Source organism: Schistocerca gregaria, chromosome 2 (assembly GCF_023897955.1).
Source record: "Schistocerca gregaria isolate iqSchGreg1 chromosome 2, iqSchGreg1.2, whole genome shotgun sequence".
Lineage (NCBI taxonomy): Eukaryota > Metazoa > Arthropoda > Insecta > Orthoptera > Acrididae > Schistocerca > Schistocerca gregaria.
Window position 1 is genome coordinate 300,101,545 of NC_064921.1, and position 20,843 is coordinate 300,122,387.

At 42.3% G+C, this 20,843-nt stretch overlaps 1 protein-coding gene across 1 annotated transcript in view; it reads left to right on the forward strand.

Moving 5' to 3' along the window:
* Positions 1-20,843, forward strand: part of LOC126336914 (1-phosphatidylinositol 4,5-bisphosphate phosphodiesterase epsilon-1-like) — a 419,543-nt gene that overhangs the window by 179,432 nt on the left and 219,268 nt on the right. Inside the window, exon 4 of the mRNA XM_050001045.1 lies at positions 13,228-13,414. Coding sequence (XP_049857002.1) covers positions 13,228-13,414 — 187 coding nt within the window. The remainder of the gene's footprint in view (positions 1-13,227; positions 13,415-20,843) is intronic.

Sequence of the window (20,843 nt, forward strand, 5' to 3'; positions counted from 1 at the left end):
AGTGCCCTTTCCCCGATAGAATCACTGGACTAGTTTAAGGACGCGCAAGTCGCCAAGGTGGCGTCCAGTTCAAAGACAGCTCCAGGCCATTGAACCACACGAATTTATTATTATTACCAACAAACCGCGTAACTTCATTCACGGTGTGGTGATGGACACGTCCAAGCGCGATATGTCCTGCCCCCCCCCCCCCCCCCCAATGAACCATGGACCTTGCCGTTGGTGGGGAGGCTTGTGTGCCTCAGCGATACAGATGGCCGTACCGTAGGTGCAACCACAACGGAGGGGTATCTGTTGAGAGGCCAGACAAACGTGTGGTTCCTGAAAAGGGGCAGCAGCCTTTTCAGTAGTTGCAAGGGCAACAGTCTGGATGATTGACTGATCTGGCCTTGTAACATTAATCAAAACGGCCTTGCTGTGCTGGTACTGCGAACGGCTGAAAGCAAGGGGAAACTACAGCCGTAATTTTTCCCGAGGGCATGCAGCTTTACTGTATGATTAAATGATGATGGCGTCCTCTTGGGTAAATTATTCCGGAGGTAAAATAGTCCCCCATTTGGATCTCCGTGCGGGAACTACTCAAGAGGACGTCGTTATCATGAGAAAGAAAACTGGCGTTCTACAGATCGGAGCGTGGAATGTCTGATCCCTTAATCGGGCAGGTAGGTTAGAAAATTTTAAAAAAGGGAAATGGATAGGTTAAAGTTAGATATAGTGGGAATTAGTGAAGTTCGGTGGCAGGAGGAACAAGACTTCTGGTCAGGTGACTACAGGGTTATAAACACAGAATCAAATAGGGGTAATGCAGGAGTAGGTTTAATAATGAATAGGAAAACTGGAATGCGGGTAAGCTACTACAAACAGCATAGTGAACGCATTATTGTGGCCAATATAGGTACGAAGCCCACACCTACTACAGTAGTACAAGTTTATATGCCAACTAGCTCTGCAGATGATGATGAAATTGAGGAAATGTATGATGAGATAAAAGAAATTATTCAGGTAGTGAATGGAGACGAAAATTTAATAGTCATGGGTGACTGGAATTCGTCAGTAGGAAAAGGGAGAGAAGGAAACATAGTAGGTGACTATGGATTGGGGGGAAGAAATGAAACAGGAAGCCGTCTGGTAGAATTTTGCTCAGAGCATAACTTAATCATAGCTAATACTTGGTTCAAAAATCATAAAAGAAGGTTATACACATGGAAGAATCCTGGAGATACTAAAAGGTATCAGATAGATTACATAATAGTAAGACAGAGATTTAGGAACCAGGTTTTAAATTGTAAGACATTTCCAGGGGCAGATGTGGACTCGGACCACAATCTATTGGTTATGAACTGTAGATTAAAACTGAAGAAACTACAAAAAGGTGCTAAATTAAGGACATGGGACCTGAATAGACTGAAAGAACCAGAGGTTGTAGAGTGTTTCAGGGAGAGCATAAGGGAACAATTGACAGGAATGGGGGAAAGAAATACAGTAGAAGAAGAATGGGTAGCTTTGAGGGATGAACTAGTGAAGGCAACAGACGATCAAGTAGGTACAAAGACGAGGGCTAGTAGAAATCCTTGAGTAACAGAAGAAATATTCAATTTAATTGATGAAAGGAGAAAATATATAAATGCAGTAAATGAAGCAGGCAAAAAGGAATACAAATGTCTCAAAAATGAGATCGACAGGTAGTGCAAAATGGCTAAGCAGGGATGGCTAGAGGACAAATGTAAGGATGCAGAGGCTTATCTCACTAGGGGTAAGATAGATACTGCCCACAGGAAAATTAAAGAGACCTTTGGAGAGAAGAGAACCACTTGTATGAATATCAAGAGCTCAGTTGGAAGCCCAGTTCTAAGCAAAGAAGGGAAGGCGGAAAGGTGGAAGGAGTATATAGAGGGTTTATACATGGGCGATGTACTTGAGGACAATATTATGGAAATGGAAGAGGATTTAGATGAAGACGGAATGGGAGGTAAGATACTGCGTGAAGAGTTTGACTGGGCACTGAAAGACCTGAGTCGAAACAAGGCCCCAGGAGTAGACAACATTCCATTAGAACTACTGACGGACTTGGGAGAGCCAGTCATGACAAAACTCTACTATCTGGTGAGTAAGATGTATGAGACAGGCGAAATACCCTCAGACTTGAGGAAGAATATAATAATTCCAATCCCAAAGAAAGCAGGTGCTGACAGATGTGAAAATTACCGAACTATCAGTTTAATAAGTCACAGCTGCAAAATACTAACGCGAATTCTTTACAGACGAATGGAAAAACTGGTAGAAGCGGACCTCGGGGAAGATCAGTTTGGATTCCGTAGTTGTGTTGGAACACGTGAGGCAATACTAACCTTACGACTTATCTTAGAAGAAAGATTAAGAAAAGGCAAACCTACGTTTCTAGCATTTGTAGACTTAGAGAAAGCTTTTGACAATGTTGGATGGAATACTCTTTTTCAAATTCCAAAGGTGGCAGGGGTAAAATACAGGGAGCGTAAGGCTATTTACAATTTGTACAGAAACCAGATGGCAGTTATAAGAGTCGAGGGCCATGAAAGGGAAGCAGTGGTTGGGAAGGGAGTGAGACAGGGTTGTAGCCTCTCCCTGATGTTATTCAATCTGTATGTTGAACAAACAGTAAAGGAAACAAAAGAAAAATGCGGAGTAGGTATTAAATTCCAGGGAGAAGAAATAAAAACTTTGAGGTTAGCCTATGACATTGTAATTCTGTCAGAGACAGGAAAGGACTTGGAAGAGCAGTTGAACGGAATGGACAGTGTCTTGAAAGGAGGATATAAGATGAACATCAACAAAAGCAAAACGAGGATAATGGAATGTAGTCAAATTAAATCGGGTGATGCTGAGGGTATTAGATTAGGAAATGAGACACTTAAAGTAGTAAAGGAGTTTTGCTATTTGGGAAGTAAAATAACTGATGATGGTCGAAGTAGAGAGGATATAAAATGTAGACTGGCAATGGCAAGGAAATCGTTTCTGAAGAAGAGAAATTTGTTAACATCGAGTATAGATTTAAGTGTCAGGAAGTCGTTTCTGAAAGTATTTATATGGAGTGTAGCCTTGTATGGAAGTGAAACATGGACGATAAATATCTTAGACAAGAAGAGAATAGAAGCTTTCGAAATGTGATGCTACAGAAGAATGCTGAAGATTAGATGGGTAGATCACGTAACTAATGAGGAGGTATTGAACATAATTGGGGAGAAGAGGAGTTTGTGGCACAACTTGTCAAAAAGAAGGGACTGGTTGGTAGGACATGTTTTGAGGCATCAAGGGATCATAAATTTAGCATTGGAGGGCAGCGTGGAGGATAAAAGTCGTAGAGAGAGACCAAGAGATGAATACACTAAACAGATTCAGAAGGATGTAGGTTGCAGTAAGTACTGGGAGATGAAGAAGCTTGCACAGGATAGAGTAGCATGGAGAGCTGCATCAAACCAGTCTCAGGACTGAAGACCACGACAACAACAACAACAGCATTCTGCCATGTCGATTCTTTTTAGAGCGTTGATCCCATACAATCGACTGGCACATGCATACCGCTTCACTCTCAGCTAGGGGCCGGGATGAGGGAATGGTGATGAGGGTCGGATGGGCTGGAGGGATCACACCAGCGCCTGGTATGAATACTACGATGTTTCCAACGTTCTAACACGACCATTTTTGCTCTTTAAAGGGGAACACGAAAATTTCGTTCGGTGATCTTATGTCTGTGATGGTATGACACACCACATAGCGGATTGCCAAAGTCCCTAGCCGTACCATCACACATGAGCTGGACAGAATAATGGTGGACGGAAAAATATCAAAACTGCATCTTCATGGTAAATCAAGCCTACATTAACAACTAGACATTTATAAGAAAATATGAAGCTACCAGTTGGAGCAAAGAAATTAAATTTCTTTTCCGGGTACGGGCTCTTAGTGCCATTCTTCAGAAGATTATACTTATCGCATTATTTGCGACTGTCAACAATAACACGCCTACAGCAAAATGCTATGGTCATGTGGTTCATAGCGTGTGGCTCGTAGCGTGTGGGAGGCGAAGCATGAGAGAAGTAGCGGCTTAGCACGCAATCCTCACCAAAAGAAGCGTGCAAGAGATCTCTCACACGTGTATGGAGTGGAGAGCCATTCTGCATAAAAGCCGTGCTTCCGGCAGATGTTTATCATCCACACTGAGGACGATGCGATATCGGCGCATCTCGCACGCGTCATGCTGATAGTTTAAAAAGCATCATCCCGCAATTCCTCGAATAAATAAAATCTGGTCATGATTGATGTGATGGATCCACACCACACCGTGACTTTTTCGCAATGCCAGGGGGTTTCCACGTCAGTTCTAGGATTTTTGGTAGCCCAAATCCTGCAGTTATGCGTGTTGACAGACCCTCAGAGTGTGAAATGGCCTTCGTCGCTCCAGCGCCATCTGGTGGCCGGTTTTTGCACTTCTTTCTGGTTTCAATAAAACCCAGTGTCATTTCAGGATTGTGTGTCATCTTTTACCTCTATGTCTAGATTATTTCGTGAATTACTAAATTTTACTTTTGGGTCACCCTGTACTTTAGTCGTTATGTACAGCTCACGCTTAGAATGGACTTTAATTTACCATTTGAACTTCTGCGTTTAGGTTTTCCTTGTTCCCATACATCGCTTATGGCAATGGCCAGGATAGTTTCTTTAGAATAGGTTCAAAATGGTTCAAATGACTCTGAGCACTATGCGACTTAACGTGTGAGGTCATCAGTCGCCTAGAACTTAGAACTAATTAAACCTAACTAACCTAAGGACATCACACACATCCATGCCCGAAGCAGGATTCGAACCTGCGACCGTAGCTGCCGCGCGGTTCCAGACTGTAGCGCCTTTAAGCGCTTGGGCACCGCGGCCGGCTTTTAGAATAGGGCACGGCGAATTACCTTCCCCATCTCCGTTCTGTGTGAAGGACGAATTTTGGAAAACCCTAGATGGAGTAACAATGGACAATGAAAGGGTGATAATTGGGGGAGATTTAAATGGACAAGTTGGTTAGAGGAGGAGTGGGGAAGACAGAGTTCATTGTGGGTGGAGTTATGGAGAAGGAAATGCAGCGGGGCACAAGGTTTCAGGATACCCTGTATCTTTTGACCTAATGATCGCCAATACCTAGTTCAATCGAGAAGGGAACAACTTATAACGTACAGGAGCGGACACCATAAAAGTCAGTTAGACTACTTGTTGTCCAGAAGGAAACAAATAAAGGAAATAAAGATTACCAAGGTTATATGTAGTGAAGGTGAAGCTGTGCAACACAAACTCGTAGTGGCCGATTATGAAATGGTAGTGAAGAAAAGACGTAAATGTATCAAGCGAGGAGAACAAAGAATAAAGTGGTGGAAACTGAAAAAGAAGTGTTGCGAAAAAAATTGAAGGGAACAGTATTAAGAGAAGTGAAATTACCAGAGGATGTATAGGAGTGGCGGAGCTATAATAGCAATGTAATTACATAAGCTGGAAAAGACGTGCTGAGTGAAACAACAAGAAATGGATCACCAGAAGATAAGGAGGCATAGCGGTGGAATGAGGAGGTTCAGAAAGCAATAAAAGTGAAGAAAGATGCAAAAAAAGAAACAATGGAACTTAACAGGAAGACAGGAGGATAGGGAAGCTTACAAGACTGCAAAAAAATATGGCAAAAAGAGCAGTGGCAAAAGTAAAGGCTGAAGCAATGGAAGAGGCGTAAGGAGAGCAGGAAAGAAGACAGGACGGCAGGCAACTCCTACGGGTTGCTAGAGCAAGAGATAAGGCGACCAGGGACATAACATCAATGAGGCAGACAAAGGATGAATCAGGTGTAGTAATACACAACCTTGAGAAAATGCTGAATAGGTGGTGGGAGTACTTTGAAAGGCTATTGAATGAGGAAAATGTACGAGAGAAGTATGAGGATGGAGATACAAATGGAGGAGTGACCCAAAGTACAAGTAGGGAAGAAGTCGAACACGTGATGAAGAAAATGAAAAATGAGGAAGCCCTAGGGGCAGACCAAATCCCAATAGAAACATGGAAAAGTCTGGGAGAACAGGAAACTGATATTCTCTGGGATCTAACGCAGAAGATCTGGAAGGGAGAAAGAATGCCGCATTCGTGGAGAAGCAGTATACTGTTTCCCATATATAAGGGGAAAGGGGATATCCAAAACTGTGGCAGTTATAGAGGGATAAAACTGATGTCCCACGCAATGAAGATCTGGGAAAGGATAACTAAGAAGAAGTTGCTTCTAGAAACTGAAGTATGTGAAGAACAGTTAGGACTTACGCCGGGAAGAGGTACAAGCGACGCAGTATTTGCACTAAGGCAACTGATAGAGAGGCACAGAGAAATAACAGCCGAACTGCATATCGCCTTTATCGATCTTGAGAAGGCCGAGGCAAGAGATATGGACATGTCTAAGAAGTAAATGCCTGCCAGAAAAATATATCAGTGTGATAGAAGACATGTATGAGGGTTCAATGACACAAGTCAGGGGCAGTGCAGGTGCAACAAAGGCATTTCCAGTGAGAGTAGGACTACATCAGGGATCTGCTCTCAGCCCATATCTCTTTGGTCTTGTCATGGGTGTACTAGTCAAAGATGTGAAAAAAGAGGCACCTTGAAGCATGATGTTTGCCGATGATGTTGTAACCTGTGAACCCACCCAGGAGGCACTTCAAGACAAGCTTGAACAGTGGAGAAAGGCTCTAGAGGAAAGGGGAATGAGAATTAGCAGGGCTAAAACAGAGTATATGTGTACAAAGAATGCCAAAGATCTATACATCAACCTGTAAGGACAGCAACTGACGCTGCTCAAGAAATTTAAGTACCTAGACTCTTACAAGCAAAGTGATGGACGACTGGAGTCCGAAATACAGCACAGGATAAATAGTGGATGGATGAACTGGAGGAAACTGAGCGGAGTAGTGTGTGATAAGAAAGTTAGCTGCAGAATGAAAGAACAGCTTTATAAGTCTTTGGTGAAGCCTGCGATGCTGTATAGCACAGAAGCTTGGCTAATTACAAAAGCCCAAGAGAAAAAGATGGAAGTGGCAGAAATGAGAATGTGAAGATAGATGAGTGGGGTGATACGAAAGGGTAGACTAAGGAGTGAATACGTCAGGGGAAGAGTGAAAGTGGGGCCCATAGGGAAGAAGATCCAAGAAAGTAGCATGAGATAGTATGGACATGTACAGAGAAGAGGGGAGTACTACGTGGGGAGAAGAATTGATGATCTAGAAATCGAATGACCAAGGAGAAGACGAAGACTGAAACTGAGTTGGAAAGACAAGGTAGCAGAGGGCCTACGGGAGAAAGGATGGCTCAGAGAAGAAGCACTGGATAGGAATTTATAGAAGAGAAGGATCCAGCAAAACAACGCCAGTCCCACATGACGTAGGAAAAGTCTGAGATGATGATGATGATGATGATGATCTTCGTTCTGTATGAACCAGAAACGTCGTCGTTGACTGGACGCTAAACCAAAGCTTCCTTCCTCCTTCACCGCAGTTCTGACAACTGTCAAATCACATTAACTGAAATGTGTCATTTGATCTAGTCTCAAATTATATTTCTTTTTGATACATACGGGCCATATTCGGAAAGAGGAAATCATTCATTCAAACATCGTACAAGAAAGTTGGAAAATAAATAGCCAGAGCATATTCACTGTAAGAAATGCGCCTCCCTCCGGCGATAAAGTGAAATCTGAGAGAGCTGCTCCGGTAGACACTGAATATCCAACTTGAAGATTACTCAGTGAGGGGTTTACTCGGAAGAGGAGTTGCCAAAACTTTATGGCCTGTTGCGGGAAAGCGCCTAATGACCAGGCTACCCGCAGTACACCCCTGATTCGCAGAGCTGCCGTCTTCGGTTTGTAGGACTGTTATAATGAACCCATCTTCGTCCTGGACAATATCTGTCTACATTCTTTTCTATTACTCAGATGTCAGATGGTGTAATAACAAACGTATTTCTAGTACACAAAAGGTCTAATATCATTTGTGTGTTTCTATATAAATATCGTAAAATTATTCTTGATTCCCTTTGTTAGGTAATACATCTATCGTTTAGTTTTGTAGGTCCTTATCTGGCGTCCACATGGAGTTTTTTCACAATAAGAGTTCAATATAAACCCGAAAATGAACAAAACATAAGTGACTGAAATGAAAAGTAATCCAATTTTTCAATGCGCCCAAATGTTTTACAGAAGTGAAAACATAGAAAATATCTAAATCTACCTTTTAACCTAACACCAGTTTCATTCATTTTCTGTTCTATTTTATTTTCGCACTGAGCGAGGGAAAAATTACTGCATATCTGCCTATGTCAGCGCCCTAATCTCTCGAACCTCGTTCTTATGCTCCCTAACCGAGTCGGTTGCAGTATAACAATCGCACAGTCTTCTACGAATACAGATTTTCTAAATTTAGCCTAACTCGTTTCCAAAGAATTCTTCCACGGATTTCCATTTACCTTCCACAAGCATTGTGCTACATTTCTACTCGTCACTACTGCCGAAAACATAATTATTTGGGGAGATTGTAACCGCCAGACATTTCACAAGGACATTGCAGGTGGACATGTACACTTCATACAGAAGACGCGAATGTTCTTTCCGTTCACCTTGTGTCTTCCGTAGCTGTGTCCGTTCGCGGAAGATATCGCACAATCGTAGATACGTTGACTCAAACGTGGATAGATAAAAATGATTTATAGATTGTTTGGCTATTTGCAAAAAAATATTCAAATATTTTTTAGCAGTGTCAATTTACATTTCTTGCGAGAACAGTTCTTTTGGAATATGTACCACCCGTATTCACGATCACTTTGAGTAGTATCCACACAAAACTAAAATAAAACATAATTAAAATCAGTGCCCGCACTACGTACGCTTTAAGAAGCAGGAAAAAAGGGCGCACCACTAAGCAATTATCCGAACGACGAGTCCTTCCTCGGGCATGGGTGTGTGTAAGCTTACGGACTGATGACCTTAGCAGTTAAGTCCCATAAGATTTCACACACATTTTTCATCCAAACGCGACAGAAATCTGTAGATTTGATTTACATGTACAGACAAACAAATGATTACCATTTCAGAAAAAATTGGATGAGTTATTAAGGAGTGAGGGCCTCGCAAATTAAGGAAGTCACTAACGCGTTTGTCCACCTCTGCTCCTAATGCAAGTAATTATTCAGCTTGGCATTGATTGATAGAATTGTTGGCTGCTCTGAGCAGTTTAGTGACAAATTCTATCGAACTGGCGCATTAGCTCCTTAAAATCCGAAGGAGATTGGAGGGACCTGACTATAATGCTCCAAACGTTCTCAACTAGGGAGAGATCCGGCGACGTTTCTGGCCAGGGTCGGGTTTGGCAAGCATGAAGACAAGCCGTAGAAACTCTCACCGTATGCGAGCGGTCATTATCTTGCTGAAATGTAAGCCAGGATGGCTTGCCATAAAGGGCAACAAATCGTGGCGTAGAATATCGTCAACGTATCGTTGTGCTGCAAGGCTGCCGAGGATAACCAAAGGGTAGGTGCTAAGAAAAAAAATGGCACCCCCGACCATCACTCCTGTTTGTCGGGCTGGAATTTCATCGTCTGGAGTAGAACCGTCTTCAGTGATGAGTCTCACTTCGAACGAAGCCCGGATGACCAGCAAAGACATTTCTCGGGAGGCCCCAGGCAGTCTCCTGCCGTACCAAGAATGACAGTCTGCGGTGCCATTTCATTTCATAACATGACCCCTTTGGTTCTCACCCTTACAGAAAAGTGGTACGTCGACGATATTGTACGCCCTACTTTGTTGCACTTTACGTCAAGCCAATTTGGGCTTATATTTCAGCAAGATAACGCCCGCCCGCACACGGTGACAATTTCGACTGCTTGTCTTCATGCTTGCTAAACCCAACCTTGCCCAGCAAGATCGCCGGATATCTGCCCAAATGGGAACGTTGGGAACATTATGGGCACCATTCTCCATCCATCTCGACATTTTGACGAGCTAACGTGTCAATTGCGCAGAATCGGGCACTACGTCGCTCAGGGGAACATCCCACAACTTGATTGCTCAACTTGTGATGTTCTTTGCGTTGAATGAATCATCTAATTTTTCTGAAACGGTAATCATTTGTTTGTCCGCATATGTATACCACATCTACCGATTTCCATCCTCTAGGGGTTATTCTTCAGTAGAACTTCTTTTTTTTTTAGCTTATGTGAGCTTGGGAGCTGCACACAGCGCGCCGGGCGACAACGCCTCCTCAGCTGTTAGAAATCGCGAGTGCTTCCATGTGATGTGTGATATAGCTCGGTACCGTCACACACTAAAACACACATTGCCTATTGTATGTCTCGGTACCAGAGGTAGTAGCCCATCATAATAGTATCCCCCGCGCCCATGACAGTGTATTTCCATCATTGTGATGTCCTGATAGAAGCACTTAACTTGTTCCTCGATGATATCACACAAATTATCAAGAAATGAATAGAGATGGCAGTTCAGAACTGATTCTTGAAACTCGTCATACAAACGTTTTGTATTTCTTGGAAAGAACAGAAATATAACATAGCTCTTTTGTCTACATAATAACTTCCTTGAACGATACCAAAGCCCCCACTCCCGCACACTTTTTGATTCCAAGTTGTGACGAGCCAGTTGCTCGGAAAACATTGACCAGACGTTTTCAGTTGATGAGAGATCTGAAGAATGTGCTGGCCAGGGCAGCAGTCGAACATTTTCTGTATCCAGAAAGGCTCGTACAGGAACTGCAATATGCGGTCGTGCATTATCCTGCTGAACTGTAGGGTTTCGCAGGGATCGAATGAAGGGTAGAACCACTGGTCGTAACAAATCTGAAATGTAACTTCCACTGTTTGAAGTGTCGTCAGTGCGAACAAGAGGTCACCGAGACGTGTAACAAATGGCACCCAATACCCGCCGGGTTATACTCCAGTATGGGGATGACGAATACACGCTTCCAATGTGCGGTCACCGCTATGTCGCCAAACAAGGATGCGACCATCAAGATGCTGTAAACAGAACCTGGATTCATCCTAAAAAATGAAGTTTTGCCATTCGTGTACCCAGGTTCGTCGTAGAGTACACCATCGCAGGCGCTCCTGTCTGTGATGTAGCGTCAAGGGTAACCGCAGCCATGATCTCCGAGCTGGTAGTCCATGCTGCTGCAAACGTCGTCGAACTGTTCGTAAAGATGGTTGTTGTCTTGCAAACGTCCCCATCCGTTGACTCAGGGATCGTGACGTGGCTGCACGATCCGTTACAGCCATGCGGATAAGATACCTGTCATCTCGACTGATACTGATACGAGACCGTCGGGATCCAGCACGGCGTTCCGTATTACCCTCCTGAACCAACCGATTCCATATTCTGCTAACAGTTATTGGATCTCGACCAACGCGAGCAGGAATGTCGCGATACGATAAACCGCAATCACGATAGGCTACAATCCGACCTTTATCAAAGTCGGAAGCGTGATGGTACGCATTTCTCCTCCTTACACGATGCATCACAATACCGTTTCACCAGGCAACGCCTGTCAACTGCTGTTTGTGTATGAGAAATCGGTTGGAAGCTTTGCTCATGTCAGCACGTTGTAGGTTCCGCCACCTGCGCCAACCTTGTGTGAATGCTCTGAAAAGCTAATCATTTGCATATCACAGCATCTTTTTCCTGTCGGTTAAATTTCGTGTCTGTACCTCGTCATCTTCGCGGTGTAGCAGTTTTAATGGCCAGTAGTGTATTTGGTTAGTACTGGTGTTCCATAAACAAAATTTCCTAACACAACAAAAATTAAAGATAATTTTTCAATTCCTTATACAAGATGTGAGCACTTTCAAAGTTTATCATGCTTCAGCCCCTAAAAATCAGCTTTTTAAGATGTGAGATGGAGTTACATAGTCGTATGTGCTCACAAACGTGGTTGTAATGGTCGTGCGTAAGAGAACGTTCCTTGAAAAACGCAGAATCCTATGAGCATAATTCCAAATAATAGTGTTACGATACGTGTTTTCTTATTTTTGCCACTATTTGCCGACGTTTAAGCGTTAAAAAAAGGCATTGTCTAATCAGGATAAATCTTCGCATTATTAAGGAAAATGAGTTATCCTGCCCCGCCCCCCTCCAGGTAGCCGAGCGCGTTAAAGCCGCGCATCCCGGATACGTGGAGACGAACCAGCCACGGATCGAAGCCACCTCGCGCATTAACGAGGGCTGGTGGGCCAAGCACCCTAGCTGTGATTTTTATGTGGTTTTTCTCATTCACGAGTTGCTACCCACGTCCTACCCCAGATAAACGTTTTGAAAACATTTACAAAACGTTCTGATGCTCAAATATGTGATTTACTGTCGACACAAAGAGATGGGGTACGTGAATTCCGTTCCCGAGGGACATGTGGCGCCAGAAACGGCATCGAACCACCTACATAATAATGCCGACCCTGTAGAGAAACGGAATGAAGCCTTGAAGAAGAAGAAGAAGTAGATCCAAGAAAACGATTTCCTTCAATATAGTAGACTTATTTTATAGCTGCTACTTTACACGTTGAAGTACCGGGTTATGATAATTAATGTGCTGCTACTCACCTAGGTCCACTGTGGGCTGTAGTTATAGTATGCGAGATAAACTTTGTAGATATTCTAATGCGTTAATTCGGAACCGAAGTACACTGGAAAAACTAGTTCCAATTTTGGCCACCAGGTGCAAACCTGGCTCTGAGAATGCAAAAAAGATGTACAGAAATGGTTTCCATATATACTGGATTAGGAATGTGATGTGGGCAGCAAAGGTCATACAAGTGAGAAAGGCATAATGTTGATTTTATCATTAACCGCCTATTACATAGTTTGTTACTTATGAGCGCCAGAGATGTCGATGAGATGCGATACAGCGCCAGATTTGCAACTGGTGGCCAATATTGGAACTAATTTTATTTTCCAGCATTGGTCGGTTCTGCATTAACGCATTAGCATATCTTACAAGTTTCGCTGCCATACGATAATTGCAGCCCACACTGGTCCTCCATGAGTAGCTGCACTTTAATTACAACCAACCGATAGTTGTGATTGGTCATAGATGTAGTTGTGAATGATAGCTTTGTTGTGTTTTGCATGCAGACTAAACGTAAAGAGAGACCAGAACTTCAGTTATTACGGTGGTGCTGTTTGTGTGCCTGCAGTGGCGAACGGGCGGCGGCCGCTCCCATGACCGACTGCAACTGGAGTTCCGGGCTACGCGCTGGTCGCTGGTTGTGCCCGCTGTGGCCGCCATGCGCCAAGTGGGGCTGGCCCTCTGGGAGCTCCTCCAGGAGCTCGACTCCCACTTTCTGGAGGAGTACGCCGTCCAGCGACGAGTCGGACGCCAAGGTAGCGCCAGCAACAGATCCGGCAATGCTCCACTCACTACGCGATCAGGCGTACACTCTAAATTGTCTATGGGACTTTCAGCTATTAGCTATTTATTCCAGTCAAATTCAGTTACGTTATAGCTGTATTTTTTTAAATTTTTATGTTATTTCATATGTGTGACAATCACTTTCAAGACAACATTGTCTCATCTAACAGGTATCTGAAAATGAGACAATGTTGTCTTGAAATGAATTGTACATTATTATTGTTGCTGTCGTTCTGGTCATCAGCCCAAAGATTGGTTTCAAGCAGCTTTCCACGCCACTCTATCCTGTGCAAGCCTCTTTATCTCTAAGTAACTGAACCTCATCATTCTCGCTTTCGATGGGCGAATTGTAACCGACCGACTGACATCTCATCCACAGCCGAAGACGTTATTTGGATGTGGTAGGGAGGGGTAATGATGAACAAGAGGTTGGAGTTTAAGACACTCGTCAGGACGAATTGGGATACGGAAGTACGAAGGATTGAAGAGATACGCTTGATCTTTTCTGCGGCTACAGATGGTGAATACCTCATTAGGCAGTTCGGTTGAAGAAGAATAGACATATCTAAAAAAAAAAGCCAATCACGGATGTTAGAAAGAAAAACATAGGTACAAGGAAGGTGCCTGCGAAGAAACCACGGGTAACACAGGAAATACTTCAGGTGATCGTCGAAAGAAGGAAATAAAAAAAAATGTTCAGGGAAATTCAGGAAAACAAATGCAAGTCACTTAGGAACGAGATGAATAAGAAGTGCGGGGAAGTTACGACGAAATGCTTGCAGGAAAAAAATGTGAATAAATCGAAAAAGAAATGATTCTTGCAAGGACTTACTCGGCATATAGAAAAGTCAAAACAATCCGTGGTGTAATTAAAAGTAAGTGTGGTAACATTAAGAGTGCAAAGGGAATTCCAGTGTAAACTGCAGGGGAGAGAGCGGATAAGTGAAAAAGACTATATTGATGGCCTTTATAAGGGGAAGGACTTATCTGATAACGTGATAGAAGAAGAAACAGAAATCGGCAGAAATGACATAAGGTATCGAGTATTAGAATTTAAGAGAGCGTTGGACGATTTTGGATCAAATAAGGCAGAAGGGCTGGATAACATTCCGTCTGAATTTCTGAAATCATTGGAGGACGTGGCAACAAAACAACTATTCACGTTGGTGTGCAGAAAGCATGAGTGTGGCGACATGCCATCTGGCTTTCTGAAAAATACCATCCACACAATTCCGAAGACTGCAAGAGTTGAAAATAATTATCGCACAGTCAGCTTAACAGCTCATTCGTCCAAGTTGTTGGCAAGAATAATGTACAGAGGAATGGAAAACAAAATTGAAAATCTGTTAGACGACGATCAATGTGGTTTTAGGACAGTAAAAGGCACCAAAGAGGCAGTTCTGACGTTGCGGTTGATAATAGAAGCGAGACTGAAGAAAAAAATCAATGCACGTCCACAGGAATTGTAGACCTTGAAAAAGCGTTCGGCAATGTAAAATTATGCAGATTAATCGAAATTCCGAGAATAATACGCGTAATTTGCAGAGAAAGACTGGTAATATGCAATTTGTACTACAAGAACCAAGAGGGACAATAAGACTGAAAGACAAAGAACGAATTGCTCCGATTAAGAAGGGTGTAAGACTCGGATATAGTCTTTCACCCATACTGTTCAATCTACAAATCCGAGAATCAATGACGGAAATAAGAGAAACGTTCAAGAGTGGGATTGAGATTCAAGGTGAAAGGATATTTATGGCAAGATTCTCTGACGACGTAGCTATGCTCAGTGACAGTGAAGAAGAATTACAGGATCTCTTGTATGGAATGAGCACAGAATATGGATTGAGTGAACAAACTGAAGAAAGATGGAAGTAATGAGAAGTAGCAGAAATGAGAACAACAAGAAAGTTAACATCGGAATTGGGGATCACAAAGTAGACGAAGTTAAGGAATTGTGCTACGTCGGAAGCAAGTGATGATAGACTGACCAAGGAGGATATAAAAATCCACTATTATCAAGCCTACTTCTTAGTTTGGGAAGAAATTACTGAGAATGTACGTTTGGACCACAACGTTCTATGGTAATGAAGCATAGACTGTGGGAAAACCGGAACAGAAGAAAATCGAAGCGTCTGAGATGTGGTGCTACAAAAGAATATTGAAAGTTAGGTGGACAGATAAGGTAGAGAATGAGGAGATTCTCTGCATAATCTACGAGGATAAATGTATGAGGAAAACACTGACAAGAAGAAGGGGCAAGATTGTAGGACATCTGTTAAGACATAAGGGAGTAATTTCCATGGTACTCGATGAAGCTGTAGAGCTGTAAAAACTGTAGAGGAAGACAGAGATTGGAAAACATCCAGCAAATCAGGACGTAGCGTGTAAGTGTTATTCTGATATGAACATGTTGACACAGGAGAGGAATTCTTGGCGGGCCGCATCAAACCAGCCAGAATACTGATGACTAAAAAAAAAAGGATGCGCGTGGGAGTGAGCACACCGCTCTCCAGGCCTTTGTCGGCTTTGCAGACCTTGGAGCCGCTAGCACTCGGTCACGAAGCTCCTCAATCCCCATAACGAAAAATCACCGGCAGTACCGGGAATTTAACCCGTGTCTTCCGAATGGCAGTCAGCCACACTTACCGCTCAGCTGCGAAGGAGGACTCTGAACAACTACTGCGATATACATTATTTGAGCCTGTTTATTCCATTCACCCCTCTACTGTTGTTACCCCCCACATTTCCTTCCGCAAACAAGTTGACGATTTCTTCATGTTTCATAATGTGTCTACTCAGCTGATCCCTTCTTTTAGTCATGTTGTGCCATAAATTTCTTTCTTCCGCAGTTCGATACAGTACCTCTATAGCTACTCTATCTACCCATTTAAACTTGAACATTCTTCAGTAGTACCAAACTTCAAAACTTTTATTCTCTTCCTCTCTGAACTGCTTGTCGTTCACGTTCCACCTCCGCTCAACGCTACACTCCAGACAAGTAACTTCAGCAAAGACTTCCTAACATTTGAATTTATATTAGATAATAATTCCTCTTTTTCAGAATTGCTTTTCGTGCAGCATTTTATATCCTCTCTCCTTCGACCAACATCGCTTATTTTTCTTCCCGAGTAGCAAAACTCATCTACTACTTTCAGTGTCCCATTTCCTAATAAAGTTCCTTCAGTACCACCTGATTTAATTCGATTATATTCCGTTAACATTGTTTTAATTTTGTTGATGTCCGTCTTATAAGTTAATGAGAAAAATATGAAAATAAAATAAAAAATACAGCTGTAAGGAAACTAACTTTCACTGGAAAACACTTTAAGCACTTTATAGAAGGATGATACTCATTTGAAATTATTGTACCTAAAGCGTTTTGACCGATCACTTCACGTGAAAGAGACTGGACTTCTCGTTTTTATCCTAGTTCGTGCTACGCGCGAGATAGCGCTTGTGTCAAGACACCTTGTAAGCGTTCGGGAGAAACCTGCTTGAAATCCCACCTTGTGCCTACCGAGACTTAGGTCCTTCATTTTTTCATAAATCGTCTTTGGCAGGCTTTCACCTTATGCTGAAAAATGAAGTTTGTGACTATCTTTTAGAATTTCTTCAAGTAAGATCTACTGTTGTTTAGATCTTCACGATATGGCAAATACTACAAAAATGTAAGGAATTTGGAACTGATGCACAGCACCTCCTTATAGACTTCTCTCAGACTATAACAGTATTGACGGAATCAAAATAAAAATTGAGATTCTTAATAAACTGATCACCTTAGTGAAGCTATTATGGAAAATACCCAGATTCAAATTAAGATACAGGCTATTGTATCAACTACTGTGACCACAAAGAAAGGAACACGCCAGGGAGATTCTTGATCCTGTCTTCTGTTTAATATAACCTAAGGAAAGAGATGTGGGCATGAATTCATGAGGGACTGTCAGTACAAAGCAGTTCAGATGCTGCAGTATTCACATGGTATTCATGCAATTGTAAGAACGACAGGAGCAATGAAAGAAGCCATTACAAGCCTTGAAAGAGCTGCTTGAAACATGAATCTGCAGATAAATAAAGTAGAAAACTGTAATATATGTCTGTAACTAAGAAGGTTTATCGTAATGAAAACTCCCATTCACAGAAATTCATATACATTTGGTGTTGCGTGTATTTTAATTCAAAAAACTTCAGGCGAATATTGTGGTTGTTGCTTACAAAAGGTCACGACCGTTACTATACTCCACCCTTCTCCATTCTGAGTTTTTGCTCTCCCTGTAATTACCTACACATCGTATGGACCTTAAACGCCCAAATATCTCTCCGCTTAGTAATCTATCTCTAGTAACCTCGAACTGGATGCGATGTTAAACTAAAAATGCATTACCAATTTTTTCACTTATTTTCTAGCCCTTAACTATAGCTTCATCTACAAAATTGCTCTCTGATTCACACTATTTGGCAGAGAGTTCGTAGAACTACTTTCAGAGTATTTTTTTACCTTTCCAATCTCGAAGAGCATATGGGAAAAACGAACAACTAAATCTTTCCGCGTGAGCTCTGATATCTCTTATTTTGTCACGACTGCCATTTCTCCCTATGTAGATGAAAGTCCACAAAATACTGTGGCGTTCAGAGGAGGAAGTTAATGGTTGTAATCTCGTCAAAAATCTCCCTTTTAACAACTGCCAACTCAGCTGGATCATCATATGCATGACATTGCAGGTGGCCCCCTTTGAAGCTTTTCTATGTCGTCCATCAATCGTATAAGGTGTTGTTGTTGTTGTTGTTGTCTTCTGTCCTGAGACTGGTTTGATGCAGCTCTCCACGCTACTCTATCCTGTGCAAGCTGCTTCATCTCCCAGTACCTACTGCAACCTACATTCTTCTGAATCTGCTTAGTGTACTCATCTCTCGGTCTCCCTCTACGATTTTTACCCTCCACGCTGCCCTCCAACGCTAAATTTGTGATCCCTTGATGCCTCAAAACATGTCCTACCAACCTATCCCTTCTTCTAGTCAAGTTGTGCCACAAACTTCTCTTCTCCCCAATCCTATTCAACACCTCCTCATTAGTTACGTGATCTATCCACCTTATCTTCAGTATTCTTCTGTAGCACCACATTTCGAAAGCTTCTATTCTCTTCTTGTCCAAACTAGTTATCGTCCATGTTTCACTTCCATACATGGTTACACTCCAAACAAACACTTTCAGAAACGACTTCCTGATACATAAATCTATATTCGATGTTAACAAATTTCTCTTCTTCAGAAACGCCTTCCTTGCCATTGCCAGTCTACATTTTATATCCTCTCTACTTCGACCATCAAAAGTTATTTTACTTCCTAAATAGCAAAACTCCTTTACTACTTTAAGTGTCTCATTTCCTAATCTAATTCCCTCAGCATCACCCGATTTAATTTGACTACATTCCATTATCCTCGTTTTGCTTTTGTTGATGTTCATCTTATATCCTCCTTTCAAGACCCTGTCCATTCCGTTCAACTGCTCTTCCAAGTCCTTTGCCGTCTCTGACAGAATTACAATGTCATCGGCGAACCTCAAAGTTTTTACTTCGTCTCCGTGAATTTTAATACCTACTCCAAATTTTTCTTTTGTTTCCTTTACTGCTTGCTCAATATACAGACTGAATAACATCGGGGAGAGGCTACAACCCTGTCTCACTCCCTTCCCAACCACTGCTTCCCTTTCATGCCCCTCGACTTTTATGACGGCCATCTGGTTTCTGTACAAATTGTAAATAGCCTTTCGCTCCCTGTATTTTACCCCTGCCACCTTTAGAATTTGAAAAAGAGTATTCCAGTCAACATTGTCAAAAGCTTTCTCTAAGTCTACAAATGCTAGAAACGTAGGTTTGCCTTTTCTTAATCTTTCTTCTAAGATAAGTCGTAAGGTTAGTATTGCCTCACGTGTTGCAACACAACTACGGAATCCAAACTGATCCTCCCCGAGGTCTGCATCTACCAGTTTTTCCATTCGTCTGTAAAGAATTCGCGTTAGTATTTTGCAGCTGTGACTTATTAAACTGATAGTTCGGTAATTTTCACATCTGTCTGCACCTGCTTTCTTTGGGATTGGAATTATTATATTCTTCTTCAAGTCTGAGGGTATTTCGCCTGTCTCATACATCTTGCTCACCAGCTGGTAGAGTTTTGTCATGACTGGCTCTCCCAAGGCCGTCAGTAGTTCCAATGGAATGTTGTCTACTCCGGGGGCCTTGTTTCGACTCAGGTCTTTCAGTGTTCTGTCAAACTCTTCACGCAGTATCGTTTCTCCCATTTCGTCTTCACCTACATCCTCTTCCATTTCCATAATATTGTCCTCAAGTACATCACCCTTGTATAAACCTTCTATATACTCCTTCCACCTTTCTGCCTTCCCTTCTTTGCTTAGAACTGGGTTGCCATCTGAGCTCTTGATATTCATACACGTGGTTCTCTTCTCTCCGAAGGTCTCTTTAATTTTCCTGTAGGCAGTATCTATCTTACCCCTAGTGAGATAAGCTTCTACATCCTTACATTTGTCCTCTAGCCATCCCTGTTTAGCCATTTTGCACTTCCTGTCGATCTCATTTTTGAGACGTCTGTATTCCTTTTTGCCTGCTTCATTTACTGCATTTTTATATTTTCTCCTTTCATCAATTAAATTCAATATTTCTTCTGTTACCCAAGGATTTCTAGCAGCCCTCATCTTTTTACCTACTTTATCCTCTGCTGCCTTCACTTCTTCATCCCTCAGAGCTACCCATTCTTCTTCTACTGTATTTCTTTCCCCTATTCCTGTCAATTGTCCCCTTATGCTTTCCCTGAAACTCTGTACAACCTCTGGTTCTTTCAGTTTATCCAGGTCCCATCTCCTTAATTTCCCACATTTTTGCAGTTTCTTCAGCTTTAATCTACAGGCCATAACCAATAGATTGTGGTCCGAGTCCACATCTGCCCCTGGAAATGTCTTGCAACTTAAAACCTGGTTCCTAAATCTCTGTCTTACCATTATATAATCTATTTGATACCTTTTAGTATCTCCAGGGTTCTTCCACGTATACAACCTTCTTTCATGATTCTTAAACCAAGTGTTAGCTATGTTTAAGTTGTGCTCTGTGCAAAATTCTACTAGGCGGCTTCCTCTTTCATTTCTTAGCCCCAATCCATATTCACCTACTATGTTTCCTTCTCTCCCTTTTCCTACACTCGAATTCCAGTCACCCATGACTATTAAATTTTCGTCTCCCTTCACTATCTGAACAATTTCTTTTATTTCATCGTACATTTCTTCAATTTCTTCATCATCTGCAGAGCTAGTTGGCATATAAACTTGTACTACTGTAGTAGGTGTGGGCTTCGTATCTATCTTGACCACAATAATGCGTTCACTATGCT